At 44.2% G+C, this 13,781-nt stretch overlaps 1 protein-coding gene across 5 annotated transcripts in view; it reads left to right on the top strand.

Moving 5' to 3' along the window:
* Nucleotides 1-8,923, top strand: part of CNKSR3 (CNKSR family member 3) — a 106,179-nt gene extending 97,256 nt beyond the window's left edge. For all 5 annotated transcript variants that reach the window (XM_086318418.1, XM_086318419.1, XM_086318417.1 and 2 more), the window contains 4 exons: nucleotides 525-649; nucleotides 3,200-3,405; nucleotides 3,872-3,961; nucleotides 7,403-8,923. In XM_086318418.1, the coding sequence (XP_086174544.1) occupies nucleotides 525-649; nucleotides 3,200-3,405; nucleotides 3,872-3,961; nucleotides 7,403-7,701 (720 nt within the window). In that variant the 3' untranslated portion in view covers nucleotides 7,702-8,923. The remainder of the gene's footprint in view (nucleotides 1-524; nucleotides 650-3,199; nucleotides 3,406-3,871; nucleotides 3,962-7,402) is intronic.
* The last annotated feature ends 4,858 nt before the right edge of the window (nucleotides 8,924-13,781 follow it).

Here is a 13,781-nt window from a genome sequence, read left to right as displayed (position 1 = left end):
TAAGTCAGACACATATCATATGATTTCACTTAATCTGGAGTCTAAAAATGATACAAATGCACTTATTTACAGAATGTAAACTCACAGGCAGAAAATGAATTTATGGTCACCAAAGGGGGAAGGGCAGGAGGGATAAATTAGTAACTTGGGATTAAACACATACACACTAATATACATAAAATAACCAACAGGACCTACTGTGTAGCACAGGGAGCGATATTCAATATCTTGTAATAGCCTATAATGGAAAAGCATCTGAAAAGAAATATATTCAGTTACACATACATACATGCGGATAACTGAATCACTTTGCTGTACACCTGAAACTAAGACGACATTGTAAATCAACCATATTAAGAAACAAAGAGATTGTAAGTGTCTCAAAGAAGAATATATGTTGAATGTTGCTAGTAGCTGCAGACACGCAAATGACCCAGGACCCTGTTTACCCAGAGGCTGGGGTTGGTTTTGTGGAGAACGATCTCTGAGTTAACCTCCAAGCTTTTACGCTTGCTCCCTTTCAGACCTCACCTCCCACCACGACCACCCAGTCCCCGGACAGCACGATGGATGCCTCGCTGAAGAAGGAGAAGCCAGCCATCCTGGATCTTTATATTCCTCCTCCACCAAGTGTTCCCTACTCGCCCCGGTAAGTCCGTGCCCATTTTCGTGGTGTGCTCGTCTTCTGGGCCTGGGGATGCTGCTGGTGGTGGGAAGACCACGAGCATCTCAAGAGGAGGCTGAGGCCCGAATCCACTGTCAGAAAGCGTCGACCTGAGTGTGGGGGTCAGGAATGGGTGAAGGGTTCAGAAAAGTACAGACTTCCAGTTACAGGCTGAGTCCTGGGAATGGACTGTTGGGGTCAACAGCATGGTGACTGTTAACAATACTGTGTTGTATATCTTCAAAGTTGCAAAGGGACTAGATCTTAAAAGTTCTCATCAGGAGAAAGAAGGAATTAGTCACTGTGTGGGGTGATGGATGTTACCTAAGCTTATTGTGGTGATCATTTTGCAATATATACATAAGTCATTATGTTGCACATCTGAAATGAATATGACATTATATGTCAATTATATCTCAGAAAAACTGGGGGACGGAAGTGTAATTCTTAAAGGGGAAGTGTAAGGATAGATCCAGTTTTATGGACCTTGAAGTCAGACAGTTTGATGGGGAGGAGGGGGGTCCTTAAAGCATGTGCTTTTGGGTCATGTCATTTTCATTCTTCACTGGGCAGTGGAATGGGCTGTTTGGGGGTTCCCTGAAGCTGAAGTTTCATTAACTACATGGTAAACTTATCTCTGGGGAGAAAGATAATAAATATTTCTGCAAGATCAAAGTCAGTTTTATCTTGTTGAGAGAGACACGTGTTCTTCATAGGAGTTAAAAAACGTGAAAACAGGTGTGAATGCCCTGTATTTGTGCATCCATATGTGTTTATGTGTATTTATCTATTATGAATTCTTAAAGATCATTGCTTTCTTAATGGCTATTTTAAATGTTTATGGTGAAGTGAGGATGGTCATGCCAGATGTTATATAGGGGGTGATTGAGGTATGAAATACAGGCTTATTTATACCATCTGACATATTTACATATGCTAGTAAAACTAGAGAATCTGGCTCATTTATTCAACATATATTTCCTGAGAGTTGGGCCTGATTTACCATCTTATGCAAAACAGATGTAGTTCTTGCCCCTAGAGAACTGCCAGCGTCTTAGTCAACTGTTCAAGAATAAATTGAGAAATACGTAATCATGCTGTAATATTTCATAAGATAGAAGTCTGGACTGAACCTGTAGTGATGTTTCACTTTATATTGGAGTTTTTCATTTGTTTTTGTTTTAAGCTGAACTCTTTGCATCCACTGTGTTTCTTTCCTGGGCACAAAAAAGAAGTAACATGATTATCCTCCTCCTTGAGTCTTGGTTTGCCCAGAACTTATTACAGCAGGTGGAGCAGTGACCTCAGTGATCAGGGCATTCCGGTTGGTAGATAAGACTCTTCCCCGTATTCACAGACAAGAGTTCCTGTGGTTGTTGGATCTTAAGTGCGTTTAAAACTATAAGGAGCTGTTTGTTGCTTTGATGACCAGCATGTGAACTGTTCTATCAGAAACTGTAGGGAGGATCACCCCAACACCCCTAATCCTGAATATTCTTGCCTGAGTCTCAGCGAGGGGGTCACAAGAGCCATGGCAAGAAAAAGAGTATGCACATAGTAAGGGCAAGAGGGAACTGGGGCTCTTAATGTATTTGGGAGAAGACATGTGGGGACACATACATACTGAAAGACACCGTTAATAAAGCATATTTTATTAGGAATGAAACATGCAAATGGTCACAGAGGACAAGCGGTGAGTGTGGAAAGCGTTGCGAATAGGGAAGCTGTATTCCAGGTTTAAAAGTATAGAAGGAGACAGATTCATGGTGGCAGTCAGGGTGGGTACAAGTAGCAGACTCACTGGGAATACCAGTAGGCCAGGCTGATCTTTAGACTGTTTGGACTTAGTAGACTCTGTATTTATATAGTTGTTTTGCAATGATCCCCTAATGGAATTTACTAAATGCAAAAAAGTTAACCAGCTGGTAACTTGGACTCAACTAAAATTAATTTTATAAGTCTTAGTATAAGCTGGCATTCAGAAAGAATTAAGTTGCAGGCAGTGGTCCAATTTTTGCTGATTTTCTGTACTTAGTTCAGAAAATAGACAGTTTCCATTGGTCACTATAAAGGCCCCTTTGTAGTTTTTGACATCATTTTCAAATCTAACAACTGCCATACTTCAAGTGTCTTCTTTGCTTGATCTTGGCAAAGATACTAATCTTGGCATGAGAAAAAAGGTTTGGTTATATCTTCACTTGTGGTGTCTGTAGTAAACAGGAGATCCAGTTCTACTATAGGATAGGTGTACAGGGAAACCAGAGCTAGCTTTTCAAAGGTATATTTGTATCCTTTAAACTACATATACGAAAAAGTCTCATTTCCCCTTATTTAGTAGGATCATGATATTTACTTTTATTTAATAGGATCTTTATGTATTTGAGAAGCAGCTGTGCTTGAAAAAGTATTGCTCTTTCCTCCAGAGGAAAAGGAGAATTTAAGTTGTCTTCTGTGTGCTGGCAATAGTATGCCTCATAATTCTTTTGTTTGAGAGGATCTTTGTAAGCAACTTAATTATTGCCTTCCATCCTGCAGGGAAGAGAATGGGGGTTCTGTTTACGGATTCAGTAAATGTAAACAGCCACAGCCTGGTCCTAAGGGTTCCGAGTCCCCCAATTCCTTCCTGGACCAGGAAAGCCGGAGACGGAGATTCACCATCGCGGATTCTGATCAGCTGCCTGGCTATTCCGTGGAAACCAACATTCTGCCAGCAAAGATGAGAGAGAAAACGCCATCTTACGGTACGCTGCGGGGTGTTTGTCCTCTTCCCCTCCCCCTTCCTTATTTGGGACTGTTGGATGAATTTGGCAGACTTGCAGGGTAATCTGAGGAAAACATAAACCTCAATGAAATTCCAAGTATGAGACCTTTATTCATCTCTCCAAAGCCAAGGCTGGTTGAGTCATCACACCGCCTGGCATCCAGGCCCAGTGGGGTGAGATCATGTTACGGTTTTAACTTTCAGTGCCTGCATTTCAACTTGCAGTTGTTTTGCTCCGGGGACCCACAGACTCAAGTTCAGCACGCCTCTGTCCTCATGGCGTGCTGAGGAAACCCACCGCTTTAAAACACTTTTTCCTTACTTTAGGTTTTGCTTACGTTGCAGTGAGTGTGGTGTTGGGGTGCAGGACGGTCTAGTTCTAAGTAAAGGGTTCTCTGAAGTCCAGAAACTCTCAACTTCTCCTTTTTCTTCCCCTTCCTCTGAAGGCAAGCCCCGGCCTCTGTCAATGCCTGCGGACGCGAGCTGGATGGGCATCGTGGACCCTTTTGCTAGACCTCGAGGTCATGGGAGGAAAAGTAAGTTTAAGCAAACAGAAAAGCACCAAACGTAAAGCCCAGGCCTTCATCTTGGGCCTCTTCCTAAGTGTGGTCAGTGACCACAGAAGTCATCTTCTCATCTACATCAGGGCTGCTGAAGGCCTCTAAGTTTCTACCTATGTCTTTGTTCAGCTGCCCAGTCATGTCTGACTCTGTGCAACCCCATGGATGGCAGCACACCAGGCTTCCCTGTCCTTCACGGTCTCCGGGAGTTTGCTCAAACTCAGGTCCATTGAATCAGTGAATCCTAGTTAGTGCTTGTAAATCTCCTAATTAGTTTTGTGTGCTTTACACCGGCTGTAGACATTGATGGTCCAATTTCTAAACAAGTAGAAATACCTTATTCATAAAACGATCCCATCCTCAATTTTTAGCTTTTCATTATTGGAGTCTGTCTTATTTTTGATGGACAGGCGTAGCTTTTTTTCTTCCCCGTCCTTATATTAGAGAATAATTACTATTGGAAAAGAAACTTGTGTTTAATTTACACTCTATTCCAAGTTACTGATGATGATGCTTCTCTTAAGGGAAATGTTGACCCAGATTACGTTTGATTGTCAAGACAGCCTAACATTGATTTTGCAGTGCTAGAACAAAGAGCTGTTGAAAAGATAGACAGCAGGTTGGCCTGAGATAGGAAAAGGAAGAAGAAATAAATTCTGGTGCCTCAACTGCCAAAGTGCTCAACCCCTGACATTTCCCTGGGACTTGGTAAAGTTTGTCACCTAAATAGCTGAATTACCTGAATGATACTAAATTGGAAAAAGGAAGAAGATGCCATCTGAGGTCCAAGACACCCTTAGCTGACATGGAAAATCTGTGGAGCAGACAGCAGGGGGCAGGGCAGTCCTTTGTTTAGATCTGAGATGTCCACAGCCTTGTTGCCAGTCTTTTTTAGCCTTTGACGCCCCAGATGTAGTCTTTTAATATTTGAGATACGGGGTGTAGGGGTGGGGAGTGTGAGGTTGGGAAAATGGAAAGATACCTGACCTCTATCCCACCTTCCACATTTTCCTGGTGTTATCATTTTAGAAGGAAAGTTATCTGCATAAAATAATGGATACTTCAGGAAAACAAAACAAAACAGAACATGACCTTTTTTTGGAGAGACAACTCACATACCATAAAGCTCACCCTGTTAAAATGTACAATTCAGTGGGTTTCAGTATATTCATAGAGTTGTACTAATTCCAGAATATTCTGTCACTTCAACAAGAAAACCCTGTAAGCAGTCATTCCTCACTCCCACCTCCTTCAGCTCCTGGCAACCAAAAATCTACTTTCTGTCTCTTGATTTACCTATTTAAGGCATTTCATATGAATAGACTCCTATGGGCACTTTTTAAAAGTAACTTTTTCCCCCTTTGATTACAAAAGCAAAACAAATAAAAAATATAAGAAAACTTCCTGTAATCTGCTTCCCCAACCTAGAAATAATCACTCTGAGTGTTTTGTATATCTTCTAATTGTTTCTGTATTTACATATTATACACTTAGGAAAAATATGCAAAATGGAATAGATAGATGTTCAGAAATACTATGTAAGAGGAACACGTGCATTTTTTGTAATAGTTGCGTTAGTAATCTGTCTTATGGCAATCAGTTCAGTTCAGTTCAGTTGCTCAGTCGTGTCCTACTCTTTGCGACCCCATGAATCACAGCACGCCAGGCCTCCCTATCCATCACCAACTCCCGGAGTTCACCCAAACTCATGTGCATCGAGTCGGTGATGCCATCCAGCCATCTCATCCTCTGTCGTCCCCTTCTCCTCCTGCCCCCAATCCCTCCCAGCATCAGGGTCTTTTCCAGTGAGTCAAGTCTTTGCATGAGGTGGCCACAGTATTGGAGTTTCAGCCTCAGCATCAGTCCTTCCAATGAACACCCAGGACTGATCTCCTTTAGGATGGACTGGTTCGATTTCCTTGCAGTCCAAGGGACTTGCAAGAGTCTTCTCCAACACCACAGTTCAAAAGCATCAATTCTTCAGTGCTCAGCTTTCTTCACAGTCCAACTCTCACATCCATACATGACCACTGGAAAAACCATAGCCTTGACTAGACAGACCTTTGTTGGCAAAGTAATATCTCTGCTTTTGAATATGCTATCTAGGTTGGTCATAACTTTCCTTCCAAGGAGTAAGCTTTTAATTTCATGGCTGCAATCACCATCTGCAGTGATTTTGGAGCCCCCCAAAATAAAGTCTGACACTGTTTCCACTGTTTCCCCATCTATTTCCCATGAAGTGATGGGAACAGATGCCATGATCTTCGTTTTCTGAATGTTGAGCTTTAAGCCAACTTTTACACTCTACTCTTTCACTTTCATCAGTGTAGGTGGTTTATTTGCAAAGTCCTGTGCAACTCTTCTATGACCCCATGGACTGTAGCTCACCAGTCTCCTCTATCCATGGGATTTCCCAGGCAAGAATACTGGAGTCGGTTACCAATTCCTTCTCTAGGGGATCTTCCTGACCCAGGGATTGAACTTGTGCCTCCTGCGTTGCAGGCAGATTCTTTACCATTTGAACCACTTATTCAGTCTGCTATGGTTGGACATTTAGGTTATTTCTGTTTTTTTCCTCTCAATTATAAATAATGCTTCAAGAAACACCTTGTACATAGATCTTCCTATGTTTTTTTTTTTGGCTGAATCTCACAGCATGTGGGATTTTAGTTCCCTAAGCAGGGATTGAACCTGTGACCCCTGCAGTGGAAGAGCAGAGTCTTAACCAGGGAAGTCCCAGTCTTCATACATTTTTAGAAGTGGAACTTCTTGATCAAAAGAAGGCTGCATGCTGCCAGGGTGCCCTGTATTTTACGTTTACCTCCCCGGCCCTGCTCCCCAGCCCAGGGGGGCTGACTTTTAGGGTAGGATCATTCTTTCTTCTCCAGAAATGTCCCAAGCCTTGCAGAGCAGTAGAATCTTTGAACCCCACCCATTAAAGGTGGAGAGTGCCTGCCCTGCAGTCAGGGTGACAAGCAAAGGCACCCCACCTTCCTGAATGCCCCTGAGGGATGCTCCTGCGTAAGAACCGTGGTTCCAAGGGCCGGTGCTCCAGGGTGCAGGTATTGAACAAGCACAGGTGTGGAAGGAGTGATAGCATTACAAGATTTTCTTTGTTTTTTGATCTCAAGTGAAATTATGAAAATCCTATACTGATTAAAAAGGGCAGGCTCACTGATTCTTCTCTGCCCCCGTGTTACCTCTCAGATAGAAAAGCAGCCTGAAGTGTGAATGTCTTCCATTTCCGCTTTCTCAAAGCCCTGCGGGATGGGCCCAGCCTCCTGGGGGACCTGGTAGCCCATCCGTGAGTGGAAGGCAGGGTGCGGTGTCTGTTTCAGAAGCAGGGCAAGTCTGAGCAGCGGGTGTGCGGATGATGGGTATTTTAATGGACCGCTTGTGGGCTTTATCCGATAACAGGTGAGGATGCCCTCTGCCGGTATTTCAGTAACGAGCGTATCCCTCCCATCCTCGAAGAAAGCTCCTCGCCCACGTACCGCTTCTCAAGGCCCGGGACCGAGAGGCAGCTGGTCCGAGGCGCAGACTACATCCGAGGCAGCAGGTGCTACATCACTTCGGATCTCCACAGCAGCGCCACGATTCCGTTCCCGGAAGAAGGGACCAAAAAGAAAGCCGGCTCCTCGGCCGCCAAGTCCTCGTCTCCAGAACCATCCCTGCTGGTCAGCTGGTTGACTCGCCTGAAATTGTTGACTCACTGAGCCCCACGCTCCCTGGGGCCTCCTGGACTCCTGCTACCAAGTGCCTTGTTTCCTCGGTTGGCAATCTTGTTCTGATTTTCATTCACAGTATTATGTAGCGATCTTTTGCAATTTCGTGGGTTTCTTTTTTGGAAAGTTGTGTATTGCACTTCTTGGAATTTTGAAGTCATTGGATGGGAATAAATCCAGAGAATCTTAGATCAGATGCTGACTTGTGGCGGCCAAAGGAGAGAAATGGGGAGAGTCTGCCCCCCCCCCGCCCCCACCTTTTTTTTTTTTTTTTGCTTCCTTAAGAGTCAGAACACAGAGACACATTCTGTAAAGCAGAGCCTTGGCCAGGAATGGTATGATCATTACAGAGAACAGGCCATTGTTCGTTTTGAGGGTCGAACTACAATTGGTGGCCGCTGTCACACAGATGTGTTGGATTTTGGTCCAACCTCTTCACCTGAAAAAGCCAGTGGAGAAAAGTTTTGTTTTGTACCACATGCAAATGTGTAGCAGCCTTGACCTTGAAATAACACGTGGGCAGCATCTGATGTTCTTTCAGAGCAGAGGTATAAATGTAGGCCTGTTACACTTGTTTAACTCAGTTTGCATAACAATCAGTGTAGGTCAGTTAATACAGAAACACGTGAAAACATTTAGATAGGGCTTACTACACACAAAGTTTATGGTTATTGTAAGGGGTGTCATTGTTGATGGTGTATATTATTGTCTTTAAGGGAAAAGAAGCTATAATAGACTTGCTGACAGCCAAAGTCTCATTCAGAAAAATGAAGCAAGCATACTTAGGTTTATGAGAGAGACATCAATTTGCATTTTAACCTGTTCAGTGACTATCTTCCAGAAAAGAATGGACAGTTCTTCAAAATTGTACATTTTGCTAATTAGAAACCTCTTGGAAAAATCTCACGGTCACTCATTTTCAACTAGCATATGGTATTTTGGAAAAGTGTGTCTGTATTAACTCTTGTTTAAACTGAATGTATGATACTTTGTTAGAATGGAAAAGTACTATCTTGTTAATTTAAGTGTTTTAAATATAGTTGTATATTTTTCTTACCTTAGTCACATGTAATTGGTATATTTCTGTTTGGTGTCCTACAGGAAGCTAATGAAAAAGTGTTCAAGATGTTTTCAGGTTTACCAGTGACCACCATGGCTGTTGCCACCGTGGGCATTATTGTTAAAAAAGAAAAAAATAAACCCTCTGAAGCAATTTTAGAATTGTATGGATTAGAAATGGGGACATGGAGGGGGCATGTGTGGAGTTTACATTTGGGGACTTTTCTGAGCTGTACCCCTGGACAAAGCTGGTATTTGTCTTGAATTGTCTACTTTGCTGAACTGCCTGAAATCAGAGATTTCTTGGAGTTAGCAAACATCTTCCTTTAGATGCGATTGAGGGAGTTGGTGAGCTTCAGGGAACTGGCAACCACTTGTGTATTTGTGTGAATGAATTCAGTCAGGCTGTTTTGGTGTCACCCAACCCCCAAGGGAACTGCAGTGAAGATATAGCCATTTCACGGGGGTTACGGGGTTTGGCAAATGGAAGGAAGAAGAGGCGTGGAGTGCGTGATTCACGGGTGCTTGACAGCACAGTGTAGGGGCAGAGTGGGGGGGGGTGTCTGGTAATCAGGGGACGGGTGATGGGAGGACTGTGGCAAAGGGGAAGCGCTAGGCCCGGCCTTTGTATGTTGGCTTGGCTGGCTTTAAGCCCAGACAGTGGGGGCAGGGGACGACTCTTCCTCTCACTCCTTAGCTTTAGGGGAGCTTTAGATCCCCTGAGTTATGAGTTCAGTGGCTGTGGCGGTCTTAGCTGCAGGTCAGCCCCTTTGCTGTGGACTGAATGCCCTTTGTGATCAAATGACCATCCTCAAGTGAATTTTCAGTGCGCAACTCAAGTAGCTGTATTAGACTGGTGTTTCTCAGACTGTTCCCTGAAGTCCTAAGATGGGGACTTTCTCTCTCTACGTCTCTCTCCACCAAACTGAATGTATCTGTTTTGTGGGGGTTTATTATCATTTTGTTTTTCCTCCCTGAAAGTAAAGCAGTTGCCTCCTGGCCTGAAGACCATCAGTATTCCCACATTTCAGTTTATTAGCCCTCAGAGAACTCTTAGAGGTATTTATACTTACCTTTTCATCCCCCTAAAGAGCTGGTATAAGTAAATCTCTGACACTTGAGCATATTGCTTTTTTGCCACCACAGGCATAAATGGAATGACCATGCAGGCCTAATGTGGCTGTTTCCACCTGTTGAATATGTGGTTAGTACTTGCAGAGAGTGTTAACTCACTCAGTCGTGTCTGACTCTGTGAGCCCATGGACTGTAGCCCGCCAAACTCCTCTATCCGTGGAATTCTCTAGGCAAGAATACTGGAGTGGGTAGCCAATTCCTTCTACAGGGGATCTTCCCGACCAGGGATTGAACCCAGGTCTCCTGCATTGCAGGCAGATTCTTTACTGTCTGAGCCACCAGACATTGATCACATTTTGCTTCCACCCTTATGAACAGAATCACTGCATGGTTTGCTTTGGGATGAGACTTCTGCCCAATTCTTCCTTGGAGGTTATACGGAAGGTGGGCACCTTGAAAAGGAAAAACCTCCTCTTGGTATGGGGTTGGCCAATGACATTTGAGGGCTTCCCTGATGGTAAAGAATCTGCCTGCAATGCAAGAGACTCGGGTTCGATCCTTGGGTTGGGAAGATCCCCTGGAGAACGGAAAGGCTACTCACTCCAGTATTCTGGCCTGGAGAATTCCATAGACTGTATAGTCCATGGGGTTTCAAAGAGTTGGACAGGACTGAGCAACTTTCACTTTCACTGACATTTAATTTCATTCACCTTTGTAGTTCCCCTGCTTGTGTGTGTGTGTGTGTGTTTTCTACTTATAAGGCAGTTAGGCTATTTACTAGCATTAGGAGAGCATTCCTTTAAACAAAAGAAAGAACTCTGAACACTAAAATCTCACCCAGTCTATGAAAACTTGAGACCAAACTCTCTAGCATCTGTACACAGCTTAATCATGAACAAGAGCAAGAAGTCGAGTTAAATAAATTAAACCAAACTGTCCTGCTACAAGGAAATGAAAACTGGGGGACCGCTTATGCCCTGCACACCCCCTCCCCCCCACCCCTCCCCCCCCCCACTTCCAAAGTCCTCACTTTCACACTTCAGTATTTCTGCTATAAGAATGTTAACAATTCCCCGGTGCAGTACAAAACCGCTTCCCATTGTCTCTTAAGGCAGTCATTTAATTACCAATCGCCAAAGGCTAAGAAAATTTCGTGGGAAAGGGGCGTACCCTTTGGCTCCGTGTGTGATCTGTTGCTGAGGAGCCAAGTTGTTCAGACCCGACCATTGGCTGACACCCCATTTTTCGGGGAGAGCGCCGTCACAGAACCTCAGGCTTCGCGGAGCTCAGCTTCTGCATCTGTAACATGTAGGCCTGGAGAGGGAAGACCCTCTAAGCTTTTGGATCGAGGTCGTCATTATAGTCCAGCACGTGTCACACGAGTCGGCCCAGGGGACACGAAATTCCTCCAGGCTGCGCGAGACAAGGGTCAGTGACCACGTGGCGGCCCACGCACACGTGGCCCTGCTCCAGGAATGCCACGGTGGCCTGGAGGTGCTTGTGTCACGCGCAGCTTGAGGAGCACACTGGGCAGGGCAGAGGGTCGAGGCCGTGAGGACATCGCACGGTTCCACCGACCCGTGCGGGCACGAAGCCGGCAGCAGAAGCACTCAAAATGGGTCAGGCGCCGAGGATTGCGCAGGCGCCGTGCAAAGCTCGCGCCCCGCCCCACCTCGCGGCTTGGAGCGTGTAGTTCTCTCGCAGCTGCAGCGACATCGTCGCGACACACGCAGCTCGTGGAGGTTGTGATCCCTGACCTCCCAGTTCAGGGAAGTCCAACTCCTTCAGCAGCTTCTGCTTTGTGGCACTTAAGTTTCTGCACCGTGATGCCAGCTGGTATCCTCCAGGACCCAAGGCCCTCCTTCTTGTGTTATTTTCAAAATTATGTTCATGCTAATCACCCGGAAGGTGAGTATTTAAAAATCTGCTGATGAAAAACTGGCTTAAAGAGTATGCAAAGCAGGGCTTCCCTGATGGCTCGGACGGTAAAGATCATACAAAGCTGACGTTTCTGATGTTTTTTCACATATGTGGAAGACCTTGTGTGACGAATCAAGCCCAGGAGGACTTTAATGCAAGTTTACTGATACCTAAAGGGCATCACCGACTCGATGGACGTGAGTCTGAGTGAACTCCGGGAGATGGTGATGGACAGGGAGGCCTGGCGTGCTGCGATTCATGGGGTCGCAAAGAGTCGGACACGACTGAGCGACTGAACTGAACTGAACTGAACTGAACTGAAAGGGACTCATAGGGCTTCCCTCATAGCTCAGTTGGTAGGGAATCTGCCTGCATTGTAAGAGACTTGGGTTCGATTCCTGGATGGGGAAGATCCCCTGGAGAAGGAAATGGCAACCCACTCCAGTCTTCTTGCCTGGAGAATGCCATCAACAGAGGAATCTGGCGGGCTACAGTCTGTGGGGTCGACTTAGACACTTTCATTTCACAAAGGGACTCATAAAGTAGATTATATAAACTGTAGAATTTGAGATTAGAAAAAAAATTATTAATCTTCTTATTGTAAAAATTATAATTCTCTGGAAATTTCTCAAATGCTAAGTTTTGACTTAGGGATTTTTTTATTTGGGGCCAGAATTGTTGCTAGAAGTGTTCTGGTGTGTGACTGAGGTTTGGCAAAGAGAAGTAAAGGAAAAAATGATTACATCAAATTTGAATTTACTGGAGGGTCATGTATTTCTCTAGTTTTAGGAACTTGAGGCCTGTCCCAAACCCTTTGTGTGTGTGTGTAAGAGAGAGACAGAGAAACAGATAAAGAGAGAATTTTTTCTTGTTTCTTCTAAGAGAGTTTTTTCCTACTACAAAAGTCCTGAAAGTGTCCTATGACCTATTGATTTTGGAAATAGAAGCGGTAAGAGTTGTCTATAAGCAACAAAATAATGTCACGCTGTCAACAGGCTGTCACAGACAGTATTTCAGAACCTTTGGGGCTCCCCTTACCTAGAAATGCACCTGGGGTTGAGCTTTTAAGGTCTAGATTCTGGATGTAACCTGGTCGTTCCTCAGCGTGTGGTAAAACTCTGTGGCAGTGTTTATGAAGCACATCTTCTAAGTCAAACATTTACTGTTCATGGGATGCCAGTTTACAACAGCCCGAAGGGGTTTAAACATGTGAGGAAACACCTGAAGAAGAGGATGTTAATCCTCACTCTTTCCTGGATCCGACCGCCCGGAGTCACTGTGCAGAGAAAGGCAATTCCCAGCCCGAGGTCTTCATGTCATGCTTGCAGCTGAATATTACACATGCTCTCCTTTCCCAAGCTTCTTGTTTCTCGGAAAAGTTGTGAAACTGAAGCTGTAGGAGAAAATTAAGAAATCAACCTCAAAGGTGTTTTAAAAAGAAGAAGGACTCCATCACCCCCTCAAATCCAGGGATATTGATAGTCTCATCATTTTCTCTCCCCTTGCCAGGAGCATTGTAAATCCTCAAATGTTTGCAAAGGAATGATTAAAAGGAGAGAAAACATCAGAGGAAAAAAAAAATCATATTTTTCCCCATGTTCTTTCATTGTCTAGACCCACTGAAAGGGATTTTCCATTTGACTTTATTTTTTGGATGACGAAGACTGGATTTGAGGATGATCCTTCAACATTTTGACATATCTCTGGGTGAACATTTTGATTTATCTTAAGAAAACAGGAAGGACTTTAAAAATGAACTTTTAATATAAAGTAATATTTTGTCTGAAGTAAGAAATTGTCCATTTTAATTTTGTGAGTGTGGGGTTCTGTTTTCTTACTCATCTGCACTTCTGTGTCCTTCCAGCTGAGGTCATGCCAGGGTAAGAATGGAGGGATTTTAGGAATTAGTGTTAATTTAGAAGTCACTGACCTTTGGAAGCTGGCATCCAGTAGTTAGAAGCAGTTGAGGGCTCAGCTTTTAAAGTTAGATAATCCAGCTGCCTCACTGAAGCATTTAC

This window comes from Bos grunniens, chromosome 9 (assembly GCF_055505025.1).
Source record: "Bos grunniens cultivar Pamir isolate PY7600 chromosome 9, Bosgru_T2T1.0, whole genome shotgun sequence".
Taxonomy (NCBI): domain Eukaryota; kingdom Metazoa; phylum Chordata; class Mammalia; order Artiodactyla; family Bovidae; genus Bos; species Bos grunniens.
This window is presented reverse-complemented; position numbering and strand designations above follow the sequence as displayed.